The sequence below is a fragment of the Melopsittacus undulatus genome, chromosome 5 (assembly GCF_012275295.1).
Source record: "Melopsittacus undulatus isolate bMelUnd1 chromosome 5, bMelUnd1.mat.Z, whole genome shotgun sequence".
Taxonomy (NCBI): domain Eukaryota; kingdom Metazoa; phylum Chordata; class Aves; order Psittaciformes; family Psittaculidae; genus Melopsittacus; species Melopsittacus undulatus.
The window spans coordinates 78,771,307-78,796,186 of NC_047531.1; the positions used below are offsets into that span (position 1 = coordinate 78,771,307).

A 24,880-nucleotide genomic window follows, 5' to 3' on the forward strand; every position below is an offset into this window, starting at 1 on the left:
GGAGCATTCACAACCTCCCTGGGCAACCCATTCCAGTACCTCACCACCCTTCTCCTTATATCCAATCTAAACTTCCCCTGCTTAAATTTTAACCCATTACCCCTTGTCCTATCACTACAGTCCCTAATGAAAAGTCCCTCCCCAGCATCCTTACAGGCCCCCTTCATATACTGGAAGGCTTCTATGAGGTCTCCACACTTTCTCTTCTCCAGGCTGAACTTTCTCAGCTTGTCTTCATAAGGAGGTGCTCCAGTCCCCTTATCATCCTCATGGCCCTCCTCTGGACTTGCTTCAACAGCTCTGTATCCTTATGCTGAGGATACCAGATGAGTATAACTACTTAAAAAGACCTCTTATGTTTGAAGCTTCTAATTTGAAATAGAAGTTTTCTTCCCATTTCTGTTAAATGAAATCAATTTACTGATAGTTTAGAGCAAGTAGGTTTTTAAAGGTCCTGACCTCTGCAGTTGACTAACCAAAAAACCATCTACAGGATATGGTCTCAACCATCACATTCTCACCAAAGTTATTTTTCAGAGCTTCATGGTGCTAGTAGAGGCACAACTATTGTGTAGAAAAGATTTTAATATAACCACAGAAATTACATTAGGAGAAAAAAAAAACCCGCATCCATGCTTACAAGAAGAGATCTGGGAAAGCACACTTCCAAATGCTATTCTGGGAATCTCCATTTCCTGCTGCAATGTTTCCAAGAAACTGGAGGCTACAACGAAGAGCTGAAAAAAAACCCCAGAATATATATTAACAGGAATTCAAAGAAACACTAATAAATTTCAAATAAATGACAAACTTCAGCATCATGGTTGTACACTACAGAATCCACCTCAATTAAGCTTAGGGTGAAGTATTTCACTACGTTTTCTCAATGCATATTTGCATTTTCTCTTCCAATGCAAATAATTTTACAAAGTATTCCAGAATTATACCCAAAACAAATCCAGCTTTTACCCCAGACTAAAAAGAATATCAAACATGGTTTGATCAAACACCTAGCTACTAGTGATTACAGGAATTAACTAACTCTGTAAAGGTTTAAGACAGACTGACATCAATGAAAGCTTGGTTTTACAGTTAGCACAAACTTAAGCAGATCTATACTGAACCAGTGGCTGCCACATGGCAGTGGCCATTCTGCCTCTTCCAGATCTGAGGTGGCTTTCTTCCTCTTATTAAATTAACACAAATAGATCGTCTGTCATCGCCTGAACTCTGAAAGAGCAGCTTTGCCTGGTCTTAAGAGAGCTCCCCAGGCACCCTCCCTATGCTGGCCAGAGACAGCTTGAACATTTTGTTGCAGCAGGTACAGCCAGTGCAAGAGAACGGAATCTGTTCACTCTCTACCCACATTAAGTTCTGGTTAGCTGGATAAGTCATTATACGATATGATGATGTGCTCAGTACTTTCTGACTTCTATCCCAGAAAAACTCCAGTACTCCAAGTAACTTTACCACCGATTTTAACACTGAATTTAATATGGCAGATTTCTACTATTACTATGAAGGACTTATTCCAGGGTTCTCTCAATACAGACTTAAAATATGGGAAGATAATATTTCATCATACACATTAATAACCTAGAGCCTGTCAAAAGGCGTAAATTCATGAAAAACAAAAGCATGAACCCACAGATCTCACAAAATTAAAACACTTTTTTTGGCCCTATTGACAGCTCTCAGAAGCCTGGCCCTTATTAATAGGTTGGCTAAGAACCTTAATATTAAATGTTAGAATGCAGTTTGACAGATATTACAATGAGCAGCCCATTACAGATGGAGGTGGCTGATACTGCCATGGTCTGCAAATATAAAATTAGGACTCTTTGAAAGGTGCTGGGCCAGCTGGCAGCCAGATTTCCTACAGGGATTTGGGCATATGTCCTCTTGGGAACAAAAAGAAAGCAAGTCTAAAAGGTCACTTGGGCTTAGGGAATAGTAAGTAAATATCTTCCATATATCTTTTTTAAGCCTGCAGTATGTATATTCTCTCCATAATGCATTTTGAATCATATTCTCCTTTATGCTGTTCTGTCTCCCTGCACATCTGCTCTTTTTTATTACCTTCTGCTTGCCATTATGTTTCCGCTTCTCCCATCCATCTGGTTCCCATCCTGCTGACTCAGAATTTTGCTGAAGGACAGCAAGCATGAGCACGCTACTGTTCTAGCAGACATTTTATGGAAAAACTTCCCTGCTAGAAAAACCCAACAAAGCACTAAATCCTAGGAATAGGGTATTCTTTCTCTTGGTGAACTCCTTACCTGCTCTGCTATGAGACAGATCTCTCAAAGGACATGAGGTTGCTTGACTATATTCCAATCTTTACCTGAAACTTGCTTTATCTTTTTCAGCTATCAATCACCCTCTGGTTATTAGAGCTTACACTGTCAAAAAAAATAGTGCAGTCAGGGGTGGGGGGAGGGCCTGGGGGGGAAATGGGAGAAGTTAAAGATCTTTTAAAAGAAGTTGCTACCCTTAACATTACTAAGATCAAATGCTATGAACACATTCCCAGTACAATAATAAATATCTACAAATTCTCCATTAACACACTGGAGTCTTAGTTTTGTGAAAGCAACTAACACTGCCCTTGTTCAATTGCAATGTCCTGAACAAGCAAGAAGGATCCAGGAAATGTCAAGATTCTGTGGATGTACCACGGAAAACAAAACAGTTTCACCTGTAAGTGCTTAGTTTTAACCAGTAATGGTTAACATCTTTCTTTTAATTGGAAGATGCAAATCAATATATGGGCAAGCATTTAATCTAAAAGACAAAAGATACTGTATCTATTCACAAATAAGCAAAAAAGGATGATGCTCTGATAATGCAGCATTTTCCCATCCGATTAATCTTACTTGATGAATCTCAGCAATTCAAAAGATTTGAATCTACAAACACCTGAAGTAATTGAGCTACTCCTGGAATACAGATTACATACAACAGGACCTAGCTCACAGTCTGTCCAATCAATTCTGTCACAACCACAGTGCAACTGTTGCACTGCTTGTGCAGTGTCTTGAACTCCTTTCCCCTATGAAAAGAAAAAACAAAATAATTCATATTACACAAAATTTAATTAATTTCAAAGTACTCAGTGTAATGTCAGGTCAATGACATAGGACAAACATAGCTTGTATACCAGAGTGTGAATATTTATGCTCCAGCTTGTATGATCATGGATCTACCTTTGAGAAGCCAGGTCTGCTGCGAGCTGATGAGATTCACCTGGCCAAGTGAGACAAGAGGGTCATGACCAACAAGCTAGACCGACCTATACTTTGAAACCCCACCTGGAGTACTGTGTTCATCTCTGGGGTCCCCACTACAAGAACATGGACCTCTAAGAACGAGCCCAGAGGAGGACCATGAAGGGCAAAGGGGTGGAACACCCCTCTTATGAAGAAAGGCTGAGAGAGATAGGGCTGTTCAGTCTGGAAAAGGGGAGGTTCCCAAGAGACTGCATTGCTGCCTTTCAATATATAAAGAGGGCTTATAAAAATGATGGATGGAGACCTTTTACCAGGGCTTTTAGAGACAGGACAAGGGGCAGCACTTGTAAAATGAAAGATGATAGGCTTAGATTGGATAAAAGGAAGAAAATTTTAATGATGAGGGTGATGAAACACTGGTGCAGGTTTCCCAGAGAAGCTGTGGCTGCCCCATTCCTGGCAGTGTTCAAGGCCAGACTGGATGGGCCTTTGAGAAACCTGGTCTAGTGGAAGATGTCCCATGGCAGAGAGGTTTGAAGTAGGTGATGTTTAAGATTGCTTCTGACCCAAACAATGCTATAAATCTATGTACCATGCCCAGAAGTCACAGATGGGAAGTCAATGATGAAGAGGGGCAAACAGCATTAAAAGTCAAAGCACCACAACTAGGGTAGCTAATCATAGCATGTTCTCTGAACCTTAGCACAGTAGTACCTGTGTCCTTACACTTAAGCATCAAAACCAAACAAGCACTACCCAAAACCAAACACTTTCCCTCAACCTCAAATATACACCTGATGGGCTTGAAGTATACAAATATCTTACATGCAGTGTTTCTCTCTCACTATTTAACAGATGATTCCAGAAAAAATTGTCATAGCCTCCCGCCAAGCTACCCAAGTGACAGGAAATACTGATATGAACACTGCAAACCTACACTTCGGTATTTATGCTCTAAAAAAAGACACAACCCACCCTCCCCCCAAAAAAAGGAAAAAAATCCAGCTAGAACTATTAATTCACAGCAAGGTTTACATGTGTGAAAAAATGCAAATGCCATAATAAAAGTACTGCATTCCCAGCTATGCAAGTCTCTTCTTAGCATTCAATTTCCATGCTTCTATTTTGTTTTTGTTTTAACTCTAATGAACTTGACTGCTGCAACTTATGATTCAACTACACATAGAAATCTGTAGAATACAGATACTGCTTTTCTCCTCTCCAACAATGTAATTGTCCTTACAGCAAAAGCAAGAAAAATCCAAAGGCTGATTAAAACCAACTTCACTGCACAGTATACCAGCTGAAACCATTCTGCCATCCACTCAATAAGCATTATGCTTTGTGAAAAGGGGAAAGAAAAGTAAATGAAATAAAAGAAAGAAAATAAGAAGACAACTATTAAACTTTTCCCCTGAAAATGTATAGATATTTATGAAGCTAAAAATAACTGCCAGCCACTCTTTCCAGCTTCATTAGCTAGTATGTGGGAAATACTACTCATAAAAATATGTCTTTTCCATAGGACTGACTTATTTAGCATCTTAAGCCCACTCCCTACCTGCTGGTGTCTATAAGCACTGACTTTAACAAATAATTCTGTAGCTATCAGCACAGCTAAATCTTAATTTAAAAAAAGTTACACTGTGTGTGGTCAACAAGGCTATTTTTAACCTGATGGTCAACCACTGTGAAATTACATGTACTAAGATGTAACTTCTGATATACAGATAGGCCTTAAGAGCTGGAGAACTTTTTTCCCCCTTTGAGATATCAATGGTTACTACAAAAGCAGCATGTTCTTTAGCAAATGCAAATACTCAAGTTTCATAATGAACCTACAGTGGGTTACAGAGAATTTCCTAAGTTCTACGAAAACAACCTCTTTATACCACAGGACAACCCATACAGGGGAAACAACGACTCTTTTCCTAATGAATTCTGGTACCTAAATGTTTGCCTACATGTAAACTGATCTTTTAGAGCTGCCCAATACCACCCATGCAACAAGTGAGGCAGCTGATTCTTATAGCCCTGCACAAAGATCCTTAAATGCACTCTACCAGTTCAGTACCTTCAAAATCACAGCTCCATTTGTTCCTTTCAATCTCTTTTGATCACACACTATCTGAACCAAACTTTTCATTTATAAATTAGAAAACAAAGTTAGAAGAGCTTACTGCTGGTAAGCCTCTATCAACAAGATTAACTGCAATTTCTCACCCTCACACACACACACCTCTCCCCTACCCCAGTATTTTTCGTCATTAAATTGCTACGCACAACCAATATGCTGCGCAGTCTATTTTGGTTTATTATATTATTATGTATATTATTTAAGTGTTCATATTTATACACATTTTTATGTCTTATTTACAGAACATGAGTTTGTTTCTTTTTTCCTGAGAGATAATCAAACTTACCTGTCAAACTCTAACTACGATTTCTTTAGGGAAAAACAGGAGTCCATGAATTTGCTCACCAATCACTTTGGCTTCAGTTACAGAGGCTTACAACAGTCATAAAAAGAGATTTTCATTCTTTTTATTTGGGGTAGACAGCATAGAGACAGTGCAATCCTCTGCCTTTACTGGTGTTACATAGAAATATAAAATAAATGCAATCAAAGCATGTCTGAAGCTGTACAGCATCACTACCAGACTGCAAGCACAAGCCTAGCAAACTTGCATATCTTTTACACTTTAATGCTTTACTAACCATTAAGTACGTATGAAAGACATAGTTGGCATGCCTCCTCTATACTGGGGGCATGCACAATGGTTTACAGGTACTTACACCAAATCACAGCCTCCCAACAGCATGCACACCTTGCAAATCAGCTGTGAGTTCTGCAAATCTGAATTGCAGACTGTGAGTCATTACACAGACCACCTTTGGTTGTTTGTAAACAATGGCAGAATGTATTGTGATGTACTGCCATCCCTGGAAAAATAAAACCTTCAACTCAGCAGAAGGTGTAGACCTCTATTACTATAAAATGCTAGTTTCCACCACTATCATCCGGTCATTGACTTGTTTCCTTGTGGCTGCAAGTTAAAGCAACTTCCAGTCATAAAAAGAGTTATTTGCCTCTTCACCACCATGAATCATACCACAAATACTGATGAAAATGTATTTTCCTTGGAAAACAGTCTGTCTAGACTGCTCAAATTGAATGTACAATGCATATACGGGCTCTGTCATTTAAAGTTATTAAAATAGTGCTTAGTATTTTATTTCTGTAAATAAAATGAACGTCTAGCTACCGATTATATTTCCGCCTTGATCATACTGCACTTGCTGTAGTGCAGACTAGTAACCCATTTTTACCATCTGTGGAATACCAAGAATGTTGTGTTTAATAAGTTTCTGTTCCCACTCCTCATCTTCTCCACCTCCAAAAGAAAGTAATGCTTTTAACTTTTTTTCTTTCCCTTCAGAAATGCCAACTCTAATATTAACAGAACAGTACGTGCACTGACTGGACAACCATTCTGTTCTTGGAAGATAAACGTCTAAGCAAAACACTTTGTTCTTACTAAAAGGAGAATTTGACTGAAAGGCAAGAAAAATCCCCACCATGCCATTAGAACTGTAGAGTTACAAGTGGATTAGAAGGGAGCTGGAAGAAACCATGAGACCACTCAATAAAATTAGCCTCTCATGCAAACTTAGTTCTAATGAGATCTCAAAAAGGTAAATTGAAAAAAAATATTTTAAAACCAACCTTACTTGTGTACTCACTAGGAAAAAGGTCAGTTTTACAGCCCACTGCCCAACATGAGATTCATACTGATTCCAATTCATACAGCACTAGGAATAGTTATTAAATACAGTAACAGGGGCAGTCTCTTTATCTTCTGGTATTTTAATTGCATCATTTTTAGAAACTAAACATCTTAAGTGTGTTAATTTCTTTAATAAATTATCTATTAAAGTCTAAAGGCATAATAAATGGTACTCCTGTTATAGCCCCACAAATAGCAAAAACACATGCCTGAGATTACTCTCCTATGCAAAGTAAAACACATCTAAGTGCTTGCAGACTTGGGAACTGCATTTATAAGCTTCCTGCATGCGTTAGGATGTAAAAATCTCTTTCCTCCAGCAACCTAGAAGCTGAGCCTAAATCTAACAGACAATGTCTCTTTAAAGACCTTGCTGTAGCAAAATCAGCAAGTTTGAAGTACTGGGGAGTCTCAACCTGGACTTAAACCATGCCAGGAAACCAAGAAAAATAACAAGAAGTACTGGCCACCCACTATGCGTTATTCGTGGTATCTAACCATATGACACAACTACTACATGATACCTTGTATAGGTCAAAAAAGAAAAAAAGATTAACATGTAAAATAATAACCAAGCTCATGAGCAAATTTCTCCAATTATTTTTGATGATATAGTGTGGCTGTTGTTTCATTTAAACCAAAATTTCCACCAAAGTACTTATATTTTCCCTAGAAAAGCTAAACGATCTTTTTCTGTAAGTCTGTCAAAAGGATATTAGACTTTTCCCCCTCCCCCATTTTAGGCCATTTATAATGTGTACCTGGCCAATAAATGGATCATGGTCCTTTCAGCAACAGACAGAAATCCAAAAGTGAACTTACATTCAGTATGTTTACTTGCATTCCACCATTAACAAACAACAACAGTTTTGGGACATCCAACAGCATCCACATTTTGGGAACTACTTTTTTTTTACACCTATAAAGGCAGCTACTCATTGCCTTTTTATGGTTCCTTGGATATCACATTCAATGTATGCCCAGAGGGAAGAAGAAAGGGAAAGAACTTGATGTCTTCTGGTACAAATTTGTAACTTTTCCTTTCTGCACTGGCAATATTCCCTAAAATTCTAACTGGAAAGTGAAAGACAGGCACACGGTATTTCTCTTCAAGCCCAAAACTGCTAGCAAAAATGGATATTGCAGAATGGAAAAAAAAATGTCTTGTAGCAGGCATCCAGAAAGCTGCAGTTACAGACCGTACTCTCCTTTTCCACCAGAACAATGCTCATTAACCAGAGTCTGGAAGTTGTGTCATGACAATAATAATCAAAAGGCCGAGAGAATGCCATGGTGAACTTCTACATAACTATAACTATTTTATCCAAATGTTTTATCCTTTGTTTTTATCCAAACAGATGAGAGCTTACCAAAAGAGCAGATGCCTCCCATTATTCTCTTTGCCTGGATCTTCCTCTACCTCATTTGCATCCCCCTTCCATTTTCACTTTCCCTGGAGGAAGGAGTAACAGCACTCCCCAGCCTCTGTGGGAGATACTTCGCTAGGAGCATTTTCTCTCAGTACACATCAAAACAATTAAACTTCTTCTCCCTGCATTACCTTTAGGACACCCTGTCTTCATGAAGCTCTCTGAAATAAAAGGCTTGTTTGCCCCATGCTTCCCACCTTGATTTTATGATCCTGACATCCCTGCTGAGTAAAACAAAAACCACCTAGTCCTGCAAGAACATAATGTAGAAGATACATTTATTGTAAAGATTATGTCTTCTCCTCCACAACAGCCATAAGACAAGGTGTGGTGAAGGAGGAGCAGGGAAGAATCATGCAGCCTGCACTATGCCCATCACTGCCAATAACCACAGATCTATTAGGGATGGTATGTAACTGGCAAAACCCATCGATGTCTGTCCATTTCTGGTGAAAGCCTAGCAGCACGTTATGAGATAAAGACTGGTTCCTCTTCCTGCCTTTGATGTAGAGAGAAGCTAGAAAAAGCCACAGAGCAGCTGCTGCAAGGTAAGATGATCAGAAAGATGATGGCCCTGCTTACACCAGAGCTTCCCTGTGCAGCTGCTGATTCGATTCAGCACACAGTGTCAGAGCAAAGCAAAAACACCACAGCCTTTCCACCCAAAGGCAGGGAATACATTTTCCATCCAGTATAGAACAATAATTTCCATATACCTTTACACCTTCACAGTGAACCACTGGTGACCATCTTAAGTCTACAGATATTTGTGCAGACTTGATTCACATATATTTATGTAGATTAGAAACCTGCCTCAGTAAGAATCTTGTGGATATTATTTGCTTGTAGGGCAGGGGACAGTAAAGAGCAAGGAATGAAGGAAGGAAAGGGCTTCCAGAACACTGTATTTAAAGGTCTACGGAAATGCATTCATTACTGTTCATTTCAAGCCTCAACCAAAGTAACCAGAAACTATTCTAATTAAATAGACATCAGCAAAGTCCATTTCCTTTGTGCTCCAAGTGGGTATCAGTCCACATTATAGAACCACTATGCATGTGTCATATATCAGCAACATCTTGGCAGGCTGTACTAGAAAGCCTCCAATTGCAGAAGGAAGAACAAAACAAAACAGTTATACATACTGCCTAAAAAGCAGTACCAGCAACAAGAAAAGGGAAGCCTACAAGACAGCCCACTGACTTACTAATTGCTATGACTTCAGGATATTAGCTCAGGTTAGTCTCTCTCCTTGGAGCAAAATTATTTATACCGACTCTGAGACAGTCACCACCTGTCTCCCTGTACAGAAATCAAAAACCATTTCCATTAATACCATGAAAAGGACAGTTTTGATCATCAGTGCAACAAACATTGAACTGTTGGGAAGTATGAGCTTTTCTGTCACTATTTCAAAGTCTGCTACCAATGCCATCCATGTCACCAGTATCTGACAGGAGAACCTCATTAGGCAGAATCTGGTCTGTAGCTCAAACTGTGCCTCAACAAGCCACTGCAATAATACACTTTTATGCTCACAGTCCACAGTAAATAAAATAATTCAGCTCATTATAGCTTAAACCAGCCAATCACTGCAGAAGCAACAGGACTAAAGTAGAGAATCAAGCCCAAGGTAGGAAAAAAACCCACTATCAAGATTCAAACTTGGTAGGACACTTAGACCAAAGTTAGGAAAAGGTTTTAAAATAAGAGGGGAGTCTTCCTCAGGACTAACAAAGAATAAACACAGCAAGCTGAAGCTTACTGTATTTGGACACAAGATCCTACAACTACAGTTGCTTGTGTTATCGGGGGTCTAGTACTGATGATCTAGGTTTTGCTGAAAGCCCCACTCTCGTTCTTCCCCTCCTCCCCCTTAAGAAAATGTTGCATTTAAATAGTGCCCCTTGTCCTAAAGCTGTTCTTCAATGGATTTGAACTCGCACTCCTCAAAACTCACTCCACTCCAGATAAAATGATAAAAAATAAAAATGAAAACTTAAGGCATGTCTAAATTTCCATATTAATACCAGAAGTCATAGCCAAGCCGTGCATGTGAAACAGACACGTCAGGCTGAAAACAATGGTAACACTGGCACTTACTCAAAATGACAGTTACCGCTGAATCACATAAATACGTTTTACTGTACTAACCCTGCAGGGTACAGTTAATTGTGCCTGTACACACTGCACAAGATTCAAAGCATGGGATCTGCATTGTACAGACCATGAGTTGACCACTGCGGACACAGACAATACTACACACACCAGAGTTAAGAGAATTCAGTGTTTGCTATCTCCAGGTAACTTATCAGTTTGACACATCTTAGTCTATGCTTGGTTCTCTTCCTTCTGCAGACAGCTGAAAGAGGTGTAAGAGTTAGCTCCTTATTTTGCAGTTTCTGAAAAAAGGGCCAAAGGCCAAAGACCTGGAACAATGACCTGAACCAAGGCCCACCCAAATCAGAGTCTTTCCACAGCATTTAATGGCTTTTGGATGAAAATATGAGGATCCCTTGGAGAACCTTCTGGCCCACAGAAGGTGGCAGCAGGTTGACATGCCTAGGAAGGGTGAAGTTTGCATGGCTGTGCCCCTTGATGTAGATGTTCTGAAGACAAATTAATTCAAAAGCTGTGGCACTATTCACCAAAAGAGCACTTGTAACCTTCGAACTGCAGTACAGGGAAGAACCAGAACACTTTTGCATCTGGTAACTTACCATTGCCCAGCAGCAAGAATGCCTAGAATCCTGCGTGCATCATTAACTAGCAAAGGGGCAACTGTGTACTGTTAGAAAACATTGTACTTCCTAGAACAGATGTTTCTGGAAGACACTCACAGTCACCTTTCGAAAGCACTCAGACTCACTTTCAGATATTATTAAAAAAAACCCAAAAAATAAAAAATAAATAAATAAGAAATGAGGTAAACACAAAGGAACAAAAAAAAACCCCACAAAAAAAACCAAACCAAACAAACAAACAAAAAAACAAAACAAAAAAAACCCCTACCCCTGACCAACCCCAAGTGGTACCGAGAACAAACCAATTACTTAAAACTTTCCTGTTTGGTAAAGTAGTAAAATGCTCTGAGCTATAATAATTAGAGGATAGAAAAACTCAACAAAAACACAGGATTTTCTTAAGCTATAGAAACATGAAACCAAAATCCCAATACAAGTGCAAACAGCAGTTTACTTCCACCAGATAATGTACCAACTGACTGTTAGAGCATACACTCTGTAAATGCTACAAAGACCATGAAAATCGCAATATTATTTTTACAGATTGGAACAACACAAAGGCCAAAAACAGCACCAATAACTCAAATAAGAAACTCATGCTTATGTTTACATAAAAGTTTGATGAGTATAATATATTTGTCACACTCCCACAATTATTCCCCAAAAATACTATAAATATTATTTTGACAATGTAATTACAGTTCTTACTTTAACAGTGGCTGCAAAGTACTGGCACCAATCCCCCATACAAAAAGCCTAACAGACAAAGCAAAGATCACACATGGAAACTGGCAACTCTTATGATCAGGGCTGTCCTTTATTTATTTGGCTAAAAAAAGTCTGTTTAAATTAGTGTCTGGTTTATTTAAGCTGTAAAACAGAAGTAGTTTAATTATCCTAGCAGTAAGCAAAAGGAAACCCCAAATACAAAAATAAATGGAAGTGCAGATTTTTAAATTCTCTTTTCTGCCAAGCAACTGAGGCACGTTCAGCACCCCATGGACTGTGGGTCCATTCAGGAACCACTCTTTCCCACTTCCTCTCCCTTGAAAGAAAAGCTAATATGAACTTGAACTGACAAATGTCACCTATTAACAGTTCAGGATGTTTTGACTCTGTATGACAAGTAAAATGGTTTAAGCTTGCTCTCTCATTCCACATAAACCAGCCCATCAAATATGACTCGTGCAAAAATCTGAAGTGTAATAATTTATAGTATTTGCTCTCAAAAATCTTTCAAAACCAAACCAACAATGAAATCCCCAACAAAACAGCATGCATTCGCCTCAAGAGATAAATATAGAGGGCATTGATGTGGGATGAGAGGAAGGATTAACTTTCCTTCCTTAGTCCTGGTGGTTTAAATATAGTAGCCATTGTGTTTGAAGAGTCTGCAGGATACAATTTAAAGGTTACATCTTCTCCAACTGTAATCACATTACAATGAAATCCATACAACCAATCCTGTGTCTCCACACTTGTTGTCCAGACAGCAAAAAAAATCTCTGTTTATAGTCAATAAAACTGAGCAATAGCTTTCCCAATGCTTTCCTTCACACTTTCCAGGCATATTTTAAAATGTTTATTTTTCATATATAAACCACAAGCAGTATTTTGGAAATGAAACCACTCAGAGCAACATGATTAAAGAACTACAAAAAACTGTGAAAGATGAATGTGTCGAGTTTTTTTTTGAAGAACAAAACAGAAACATGAAAGATACCAAACAGGAGATAAATGAGAAGCACAAAGGATAAGGGCCAGGCTCATTTGGTCAATATTGGCATTCATTAAAGGCTATCTAGGTTACACAGCTGAAAGAAGAGAAAGTTATCAAAAACAGGCCATAGATAGACTCCTATGCTAGTATGTAAGCCCACTGAAGCATTTAGCCCTGATTTTCAAACTAACGAGTCCTGCAAAAATATCACTCTGAAAAACTCTGAGTATTTACTTGTAGCTCATATTCCAGTTGTGAAGATTGTGTCTTTTTAGTGGAACCAAAAGTGTAAGTGTTGCTGTTGCCGTTGCCTTCCAGGGGAAGAAAATAAATGAGCAGATAGAAAGATAAATATTGACAAAAAATCAAGAAATGGGTAAGGATGCATGGCTACCCACTTATAAAAGAATAAAGAAAAATCAATTTAGTGCTCCTTGGAAGGTTTGAGAATGTCACCTTCCCCTGCTTTTCCACACCACCAAAATTAACCAGTCTCATTTTTACAGTGAATTCCAATTTGCAAATGGTTGAGTACAGAACTAGGAAGAGGTAAAAGCAAAGAAACATTCCATGTTTCGTTTCACTGAATAACAACAGAACTGAAAGGTTTATTTCTCCTATCATCTCTTGAGGAAGTAGAAATTACTCGAATCACTTAAGAGTTATTAATTCATTTTTGTTTTGAGAAATACTTTTGCAAAGATAACTACTCAAAGCCCCTTATTTTACTCAGATTCTTCTTCAGGAAAACAAAATAATTTGATTAAACATCTCATTTTCTGTAAAGCCTGGAAAACAACTTTGTATTAACAATTTTTAGAACAGATAAACTACCCAATGCAGCTACTGTGAATTTCTCATCTCCTCATTTCTTTTCAGGGACTTCTTACCAAAATGTCAACATGATTTTCTAGCACTACATGAACTACAGCATAGAACTCTGTGGCTTTTTAAACACAGCATGCCTTCACCTTCAGGAGCTCAAGTAATCAAGTATCTTTCTTTGCTCAATTGTATGATGTCTTCCTGTGGACCCTAGGAGAAAGTTTTTGCCTTCTTATTTCAAAGATTAAATACTTCTAAGCTATCTGGCTTCTGTAAGAAACAGTATCTCTGAAAGCTATATATAGCCTAGGTTCCTTACCTCTTCTTTTTGAAGCACACACACACTCTCCCTCATGCCTTTTTTTTTTTAATCTCTACAAAGGAGTGATGATGTTTTTATTTTTAGAGTTCTGAATTCCATGGTTACTTACTGCCACTTCTGCAGAGTACAACCCTTCCACACTGGCAGATTAAAAAGTACCTTTCAATGCACTTTCATCCTAGACCACAATCGACCTATAAGGCAGCAATGGGTCAAGAGCAATTGCTTTTTCATTAACTAAAAGAAAATACACATGGTAGCTGATCAAGTCCAAATCAGTTTGATACTTGGAGAACACTGACTGAAGCTGAACCCAGGTTTCAGGTGGTCTTCACCTGAAGAGCATCACAGGCTTCCTCCTCTTCTGCTCAAAGCAAGAAGCATTTCTTTATAGCTCCCTTGTAAGTACATGGCATTTAGAGCATTTGTAAAATGTTTAAAACAAGATATTCCATATTTTCCTACACATCCTCCCTCAAGAAAGGAGCTGTGAACAGGTGTTAGGCATATGATATTCATGTTGCTGAACATCCTACCAGAAAATTATCAAGTTACTATAATAAGCCCAGTATTAAAAAATTTACATAGAGTCATCTTTCATCCCTGCTTGTAAAGGAATGCTTTAAGTTCTGTTCTGAATAGAGTATCTGTAGCAGTTTAACTATACCTGAATAGTTCTCAGAAAATTGGAAGCAAAGCCAAATTCCTGTTCAAGGATTCAAGCTTTTCATCTATGATAACGTACCCACCGTTTCTGGACTTCATAACATTAAGAGCAGTGAATGACCTAAACCTTTGTACAACAAAGCTGGCACATCTGGACCCCAAGTTTGAACAGATGCTGTTATCATCTTCCCATTAATGCATTTTTATGTGACTTACCCTGGTAGATTAAAACCCCTAAAAACTTAAAGAGGGATGGTATCAGGCCAGCATAACAATAATAACACCCACACTACTTGATTTAACGCTAGCTCAAGTATCACCAGCAGCCTGAAACTGAGGAATGCTGGCATGATGCTCAGAGCACCTCTCTCAGGCACACACAAACAGCACAGTATTGCTCTGCAGCTGATACCGTGCAGTTGCATTCAGTTCTGTTCAGAGAGGACAATCAACTCATTCAGAGAACTTGCACAACAAATTGTCCCATGAAGGGCAGCTATCAGGCATTCAATGCCTTTTTTATCCTAGAGGAGAGAAAAGTATTTTGGCAGATGAATGCTTTTTAAGCAATTATGCTGGAATTCAAAGTACATTCTTCAACATCAGCAGTATTTTGAAGCGGTGAAAGGTTTGAGAAGATCTATTTACAAACAAAAAAGATTAAAGCTCTTCTGTCCAGGATGCGGTAGGGGTTGAAATAAATGAAAGGATCAGATGGGACACAGCCTATAGAATATAAGTTTGCTTCAAAACAGTCATGCCCTTGCTTGCAATTCAGCAAGAAGAAGCAAAGTTATCCTTTTTTTTCCAGATTTCAGAGATGAATCTTAAATCCAGATCTCACACCCTGGAATCCAAAGATCCATCATCTCAACAAATCTCAATGTACCTTCCCTAAGGTCTGTTAGATTCTGCTGGAAAGCTTAAGATTTGTCATAGGAAAAAGGAAAAAAAATTACCCCACAACCAAACCAAGACACATGCTATGAAGTGAAGGAGATTTTCTGCTTGGGTTTCTGACAAGGATATTTCCTACGTCTGCTGCAATCCTTAACATACTGAACTTCTTAGCTCTTAAGAGATCTGGGTCTGCTTTAAGTTCAGTTAAAGTTCATCTGGCAGCTTCATCAGCCTGCTCCTTTGGCAAGTGTCCTTGATCTTTGTACCCACAGCAGAGAAAAAAAACAAACCAAAACAAAACCCCTTGTTATGATGAGACTTTTCTTTTTTAATTAAACTAAAACAAAAGGGATGTGCAGAGGGTGCTATGAAAATTCCATTAAATCTATATTCTGCAGACAATGATTTGTTGGAAGACTGTGGTCTCAAATCACTTAAAAAAAAGTAACAGACCTCACTGCATGCAGCATTTCTACATCAATAGCATCTTCAATCCATATTCAAATTAATTTTGAATTGGGGAGAAGTATTTGCCATCTTGTCTGCCTCCCCATCAGGAATATCCAAGCTCCACATCCACAAGCTCCACCTTCAGCATGTATAGTTACAAGAACATGAGGTAAAATCCATTTGTCAGATACTGTCCAAGAAGTGCAGCACTTGAATTTTTCTCTACTTGATAGAACTTCAAGTTCTATCTTTTGCAGAGAAGAGGGAGGACTGCTGGAGCAATTAGAAAACAGAGCATTTACAAGTATGTGTGACTTACCTGTCACAAATCAGTCTTGATGCTGTCCAGACATTTAGCAAATTGTCAAACACTTGTTTCGCATAATTGCCTATCAATCCCCTGCACTCATCTAGCTGTTGGCTTTCACTGTGCAACTCCTTAGAGCAAGCTCTCTTCTCTAAGTACTACATAATATAAATTGCTCGCTACAAACTAATAGTAGGTATTGTAAGAAATTATAAGAAGAGAAACCAGTGTATGAAATGTAACTAGTGTTGGGAGGTAAGCAGGGAGAAAGAGAGGGGCCAAACAGCTATCTAGAGTAGCAACACCATACAGGAAGAGCCTAAAAATGTTCTTTTAATGTAAGTATAAAAAGAAAAGAGAATATTACTACAGGGATGACTGGCTTGCAGGTGGAGTTGGACAACCTTTATATGCCATATGTAAGAATTAACTGGTTATTTTTAAACTTTTCTGAAGCCTTAAAAGAGATATTCCAGGACAGACATGCTAACTCACCTTCAGCTTTTCTGGCTCACTGCCTCAGTGGTGTACCATATACTCAAACAACAGCTTTTTCTACAGTTGGCAGGAACAAGTACATTGCAAGCTTTCAGGAATTCATCTAGCTTTTTACAGCATTTAAAAAGAGATATGCTGAAAACTTGTATTAAAATTCTTTCAGTAAATACACTGAAAAGGCAAATTATCCATGAATATAACACGTGGGCCTAAGATAAACTATTACAAAAGAAGATACAAAGAAGATACAAAGCAGTCTGGATTCAATTGAATAAATCTTAGCAACAGTTTATAATCACATCACTTTGCTCAGCACTTCCTTTTTTGCACTTTGATCATGTCTCCTCCCTTAGAAACATCACACTGGTTACTGTAGTGGCCTGGGAATACATAATTTATTTCATTTCTGGTTTTATCCATGACAAATTGTACTACACTGAACATTACTTCAAACACTATCACACCATTCAGAAGTACCAGTCTTAACAGTTACCAATGGATAAAGAGTGAAAACACACCACAGATGAGGTTAAACTAATTTTTCAGTTTTGCATAAAGAGTTTTCAATCTCTCTTCTTCATAAATACAATAATGTATAAACTTCAAATTTCTTCAGCCTACAATGACTTCCTCTGGGAATTTTTCACAGGGACATGAACTGAACATTTAGTGTTGTTCACTTTGTGATACAGCATTAATGCTTTATCCTTGTATTTTGCTGCTATGGAAGCAACACTAAAGTATCTAAAATACCTGAAGGATATAAACAGGCACCAAGAGGGATCATCAAATCCAAGCAGCCATTTAAGGGCAGAAATGGGACACACATCTAAATGAACAACTTGAAATATTCCACTTAACACCTAATTATCTGCTAGAACAAAACAGATTGCTACTCTAGCCCTGTGATTGATTTCCTATGTGAAATACCAGAAGGAGAATCAATCACGAAGTAGAAATACAGCTAATAAATACAGTAATATTTACTAATTTCAGGGGTTTCTTTTGTTTCAACAGTGCTATCCAATTTTGCATCTCTTTTGAAAGTATGACTAATAATCCACAGTGGAATGCAACTGTTAACTCCTGAGGTATGCCCTATGGAAGGGGTTGGTGCTCTAGGCACTAGCTAATTCTCACTCAGAACAAAGTTGAACAGATCACTCAGCAAGGAATTAGCAACGCTTGCTTGTCTAAAAAAAATGTTTGTAGTACTAACTTACATGGAATACCCAGCCACACTCATCACAGATGTTTCCCAGTCAGATCAATACTACACACATCATCAAACAAACCATCTATCCTGGGTCAAGACATACATTTCAGTTATAACTCACACTCATTTGTTGAATAGCTATATAGAATAACAGTAAAAAACACTTTTTATTGAAATATTATTAAAAATGTTCTGGTCAATCCCATTATTTTCCAATAGTGATAAAAGGAGATTTTACAACATCCTGTGGCTAGGAAAAGGAGTCTAAAGCAGTTAATCAAATTACTGTGCTCCAGCCCCTCCTTTGTTTTTTGCCAACTAACATTCACTGCTGCTTCTTCAGACCCCAACAGCAGCAGAACAGCCCACATGCATATGATAACCCATCAAAGAGGGGTCAGCTGCCACCAGATTAAAGAGGAAACATCAGGCCATGCATGTAACCAACAAGAGGTACATCCTGCTCTCTCTCCTGCAAATGCTGGGAGGCATCAATGAAAGGTGATATTCCCATGCTGCAACTGCTGAAGCTTTGAAAAAGCTGAAGGTGAGAACACCACTTCCCCATGGCAGCCTTCCGAGCCTACTGCTGTCAAGCACCCTAGTTCCTGGGGTCAACATTAGAGTGGACAAAAACAGCATTTCAGTTCCCATCACTTTTCCTTTTCTCTTACTGGCCTATTAAGAGGTTCACAACTGTAGAGCAGGACATTCTTGTCCTTCATGCCTCTTCCCAGTCCTCCCTGTCCAACTGTGTGACACAGCTTGAAAGTCGCTCCTGTGTGCTATCAGTTCCTCCTCTTAACAGTCATTGAGCAAGCGCTCTTTTTGCCACACACAGGGTTTAGTTCTGGTCCTCCCACACTGAAGGGCTGTGCATCACTGCTTCTTTGGAAGAAGGATTCCAGCAACAGATGAAGGAGTGAACATGGCTTAAGCACAATACTGTTACATGCCTGAAAGGCTTAGTTTTGAGCCAACTATAGCAGCAAAAGGGAAAAAAGAGTATCCTGGACTACAGTGCTCTTTCCCAGCTTCATAAAGGTGTTTGAGGGTAAGTTAAAGTATGACAGTAGTTTCATTTGCTTTCACAAAATGATATAAAGCAGCAACAGGAACCCAGTAAAAACCCCCTCCAAGTAATGGGAGTGAAAAGAAATAAAAGAAGCAAGAGAAACCAAATGTTCCCTACTCTCTGTAACCACAGACAGTAAAGACTGGGATCCAATACCCTATATCAAGCTCCAAATACACAGAAGAGATTATAAAGAAGAAAAGTACTGAAAATATCTTAATATCCAGTGAAATGAGTTTGCTAGAAATCAGGAGCAAGAACTGCCATTAAGGTGAAATGATACTGCAGTCAGATTTTCTCTTCACTGCATGAAGAAAAACCCTCATCCATTAGGGAAATCTAAACACCACTCAAATCAGTGCTTAGTTCTTGGCACTAACCTTGACTGGCCAGCAACCACAGTACAGAAATTAAAATTTTTAAAAAAATAAAAAAAATTAAAAAATCATAAAAGTCACAGCCAAAATTTGTTTCCTGGAATCATCTAAATTATTTCAAGTGTCATCAAAATAAAACCTTAGTATTCCTTTATTTCATTATGTTTGCAGATTAAACAAAAAGACAGTAAAACAGCAGAACGTATTTGGAATGGAGATATTACAGGAACTTTTCCCTTTTGCAATTCAAATAGGTTGGTTAATTTTAAAGAAGTTTCCACATATATTTCCTTTAACAATCTACAGGGAACAGTTGAGCAAAAAATACAACTGGACTACATCTGAGGCTGGATTTTCTTCAAGCAGTGTAAAGAAAACCACTCTCTCCTCTCCCCCCAAATTCTTAACTGCAATTCAAGAAACAAGTAAACAAATCTATGAAAAAAATGCATCAGTAAGGTGGCATCATACCGCCACAAGACTTCCCACATAAGGAAATACAGTGCAGGCTATATGTTTAACAAACTCCACAACCTTACCAGTCAATAACAATTCTTCTTTGCTTTGTATTCCATGAAGCAATTTGATCAAATGGACAGATGTAGAGATGAGACCCAGGTTCCTGTTATTAAATCAGGGGGAAAAAAAATTATATGAAATATACTTGAAGTGAAAAGGCTTTCATTGACGTTAATAGCAAGTCTTTAACATCTTCAGAAGGTCTGAACAGATGGCAGTTTCTCCTACTTAACTGTGCCTGACTATCAGTAGCCACACTACTACCACTGGAGGCAAAGCAAACAGGTTTACTACATTAGCTTGCATATTAACAACTTTGGGCACAGTACCTTCAGAACCAAGTACCCTCTCTTCTCTTTTTGCTATTCTTCTAAATCAGATGTAAAAAATTAGCAGGTGGTTCCTGTAATTTAAATAGCTTTATTTGTGTAAAAATTTTGTTTTTTGAAGTCCAAGTGTTCAGGAAAAGTGTCATTGTAAATTATTTAGTAATAAACTTTGAGGATTTTATATAACAACAAAGTGATTAGTGACCACCAGCAAACAAACAAGGCCAGTCCAAAAGCAAGTATACAAAACTCTTGGAGGGAAGCAGGGAAGTTAATTATTCATCTTTCTCCAGTGAGAAAGAAGTATAGTTAGAATGGTTTGGGTTGGAAAAAACCTTTAAAGGTCATCTAGTCAATCCCCCCTGCTATGGGCAGGGAAACCTTCCACTACCCCAGGCTGCCAAAACTCTCATCCAACCTGACCTTGAATACTACAAGATATGGAAAAACATGGTGATAGTGACAATAAATCAGTGAAGTGAAGCCATTTGGAAGCAAAGCCACCAAAATAATTCTATAGCCAAAGATCAGCAATCCTGGAGGTAGACAACATACATGCCAGGATGTGCATGCTAGAGTATAAAAAAAAAAAGGTCAAAGAATGCAGAATAAGCAGATGAAATTTTCAGCTTTAGAAAATAAACGGAACTCAGATCTCCATAAGTAGGTTGTCTCTATCATGCTAGTGAAAAGGACAATCTTACCAATGCCCAGCCCCACAACTCTGCTTCCCACATTTTGTAAACATGAGTAACTATGGAGCTACAGCAACTTACAATAAGAAACCCAGTCTGGCTGAACATCCAGCCAGCAAACATCTATAAAAAGCATATAAACTCTGTCAGAACAGTTCCTTGACCCACAATATGAGTGCTAGCACTGCCAGGACAAAAATGCATAAGCCTGAACTTAAATTTATGCTGTTCTACAACTACTGCCTTCTAAGAAAAATCCTGCAACTTTGTGGCATTAACTAAATTCTGCTCCAGAACAGAAGCTGCAACTTTGTCCCATGTCAAAATCATATTTATGTCAATAAACCACATTTGACAAGCCCTATGAATCCAAATTTTAAGACTGTGATCCACAACAATTCTTCATGATCTAACAAACTTACAACTGCATTTTTTGTTGGGATTTTCTGTTATGGTTTGTTTTTTTGGGGGTGATGGGTTTTGGGTTCTTAGGGGGATGTTTGCTTTTGGTTTAGGTTTTTTTGTTTTAAAAAAAAAAGAACTGCAGATAGACTACTATGTTTTCAGTAACTACAGCTGGTTGTATCCCAAGCATCCTCTGGATGTTGCAAAGAGAGTCTAAATAACTTAAGGAGCCAGACCAACTTCTTATCATCCATTAGTATCAGTTTACCTCTATATGTATCAGGGTTGATATGCACAATTCTACATGCCATACTTTGTCATGAGTGCCAGACAGATATACATGTACCTTAAATAATAGAGTAATCCTGTAACTGATAATTAAGACTATCTACTTATTCACTATGTTAAATAAAGAGAAAAAAAAGGATAGTTCTACAGTCAGACTTCCAAAAGGTTTATATCATTTACCTAAACAACTTGTACTTAGGACACAAACACTGTTCTATTATTCAGTAGTGCCCCAAACTCTGACCTACAAACAGGTCAGCTATTTCTGTTTCTTGCATACTTAATTTCAAGTGATTGAATCAAGCAGGAAATACCAGTTAATAAATGAGCTAATATAACAGCATAAAATAATTATGTGTATAGAAAACCACACAAATATAACATTATACTTTTGGATGTGTTAAAATGGATCATAACTATACCTCATGACATGTTGATTCTTGGCACACTCAACACAGGCATTCCGCAGACATCTGAAACACTCTGCTATAAGCAGCAGGCAGGTATCTAGATCTACCAATTCACAGGAGTCCTTGTAGGCCTGCTCAATCTCACTTGAGGTGTTCCTCAGGATTTCCAGGAGATCCTGAAATACAGTTTCTTTTGCCATTTCTCTGAAACAAATGAATTCATAGTGAATAACAACAAAAAAAAATGCACTGTTATGAAAAAGCCTGTATTATGACAATCTTCCTGTAAACACGAAGATGTTTCTGCAACAATCCCTTAAGTATCCATAGCATATAAGGTCTTTCAAGCAGAGAGAGCAAAAGACATGCACACAGTCATTCCACCAGCCTTTTCAGAAGATGAGCTGTGGGAGAACTGTGTTGCCTCACAGCTTTCCAACAGCTCTTTGGAATCTTAATCTGAAAAAGTCTCCCTAATGCAAGTAGCTAGCATGTTCATATATGACACCACATGTTTCTTTAAGAATTAGGAATTGCTTTAATTAATGAACACAGTTTAGATGTCCAGCACTAGATGTTTCAGAAGAAAAAGGTATCAGAAGCTCCATTATAAATATCCTGCCACAAATTTCACCAGAGGGAGAAAGAAAAATTGTGGAGAAAGCCAGTGGCTACACCAGCATAATTTTCAAGCATGTGAACCAAAGCCAATGGGGAAAGTCAACTGTGTCTATTTCAGCAGACAACTATGCCAATACAAAAAATACCATGTCACTTCTTAAGAGTATCAAGACCTATAGGAAAACAACACTACAAAACCATAAGCATATAAAGAGACACTTTATGAATGGATGAAAGAGCTGATGCTGCTGCACCACATAGATTGACCAGACTCCCCAGGACTGACAGGCACATCTGCAGATGCTCTGTCTAACAGATATGCACACTTCCAAACTACAGCTATTCACATGCTCTCTTCCCTGATTTTATGTTCAGAAAAGATAGAAGAGCAACACATTACAAACATAGCTAACATAGTTTTAGATATTTCATGCTGGAAAGAAACCACACCAAAGAGTGTTTATGGCATTGCTACCAGGAAGTCCAATAAATTCACTCATCTAATACTTCTAACCAGAATCAAAAAAGGGAAATCCAGATGCAGCCTCCTTGAACCTTAAGCAGGCTTGTCATGTACACAAGATCAAACAGGAAAGTTAGGATCCAAGACACAAGGTTGAGAAATACCTCCTGAATTATGAACACAATAAAGTTAGGTGAAATGGAAAGTAATATTAAACAGAAGTTTATCAAACAAAAGATGTTCACACAGAAAACTCTTCCTAAAGGAGAAGTTAAAACCTTCTTGATCAAACATTAGTGAATGATCAGTATTAGCTGTGTTCAGCTGCTTGCTCTAAGGCCTAAACATTTGCACAATTAGAAATTCTACCTGCTCTTTATCATAAGAGATCACACGCTCATAAACCAAACCAACATTCAGGTTGGAAAAGATCCTTAAGATCATTGAGGCCAACCATTAACCTAAGGCTGTCAACTCCACCACTATGTCCCTAAATGCCATGTCTACACATCCTACCTGTAACACCTTTAAACATGTCTGAAGGCTGTATTTCCCACCGCTGCTCCTGCTACATTCTCTTTCCTAAACAAAAACAATTCTCTCAAGCTTTGCTTACAGTTCATGTTTCCTAAGCCTCTTAACACTTCTGTTGTTTCAACAATGACACTTTCGTATTCATCTGCATCTTACTGACAGTACACTGCATCCAATACTTAAGTCTGTTAAGGTGTGGGGTAGACTTACAAAGAAGGGAAAGCACTTGTACTATAAGAAATGCAACAATGTTTACAAATACCATTAAGTTACTATAACAGACAGATCTCTGTTACTAACAACAGACAGTTACTACAACTATCAGATCTCCAGGAAATATATGTTTTATTCTACAGCATCACAGCTGATCAAAATCAACACACTTATACAATCTCCATCTACATTAAAATATTTTAAAAAACCCCATCAAGATACATTTTACAGGGAACTAGATGATTTTAAGGTCCTTTCCAACCCTAAACATTCTATGATTCTAATCCTAAGGAGAAATAAAGTAGCACAACAAAACCAAAAGCAGAGCTGGCTTCAGTCATAAAGAAAACAGTGGAGCTTACATAAAGAAGGTTTGGAATTTGTTTAGTTTCCAAGATATAAGAAAACCCATTCATGGGTCCTGAACCTTCAACGTACGAGAAGTGGTACACCTCCTGCCACTTCATGACAGGCATGCATGCCAAAAGAGAATCAGTGGCTGATGCGCCACAGTACACATGGTAAATGCATCCAGACACAAGTTCTTCTAAACATCAGAATAGCTACGGTCTGGTAAAGGAGCACCCAGACAGGCCCTGTCCCAAACATACAAAAGCCATGTATTCTCTATTGAGTGAAGATGCCATACAGAACCATTAGCTGTTAGTCTACTGAGTACTAACATTATTCTAAAATAGGAAAACTCTCAGTTCAAATGCAGCTTCCTTTGTATATGTCTATGACGTGTGTAGTACCTGAAACTAGTCATTTCCTAACCCAACTTAAAAATACAGAAATGTACTACTGCCCAACATTCAGTTATTTGAAGTTAGTAAAACAAATTAAAAAAAAAAA

The 24,880-nt window shown here is 38.1% G+C and overlaps 1 protein-coding gene across 1 annotated transcript in view; it reads right to left on the minus strand.

Annotated features, from left to right (window-relative positions):
• Nucleotides 1-24,880, minus strand: part of ATXN10 (ataxin 10) — a 98,852-nt gene that overhangs the window by 70,801 nt on the left and 3,171 nt on the right. The window contains exons 2-4 of the mRNA XM_005147988.3: nucleotides 22,207-22,398; nucleotides 20,088-20,170; nucleotides 641-737 (exon numbers count right to left, since the gene is read on the minus strand). Of these exons, the coding sequence (XP_005148045.3) occupies nucleotides 641-737; nucleotides 20,088-20,170; nucleotides 22,207-22,398 (372 nt within the window). The remainder of the gene's footprint in view (nucleotides 1-640; nucleotides 738-20,087; nucleotides 20,171-22,206; nucleotides 22,399-24,880) is intronic.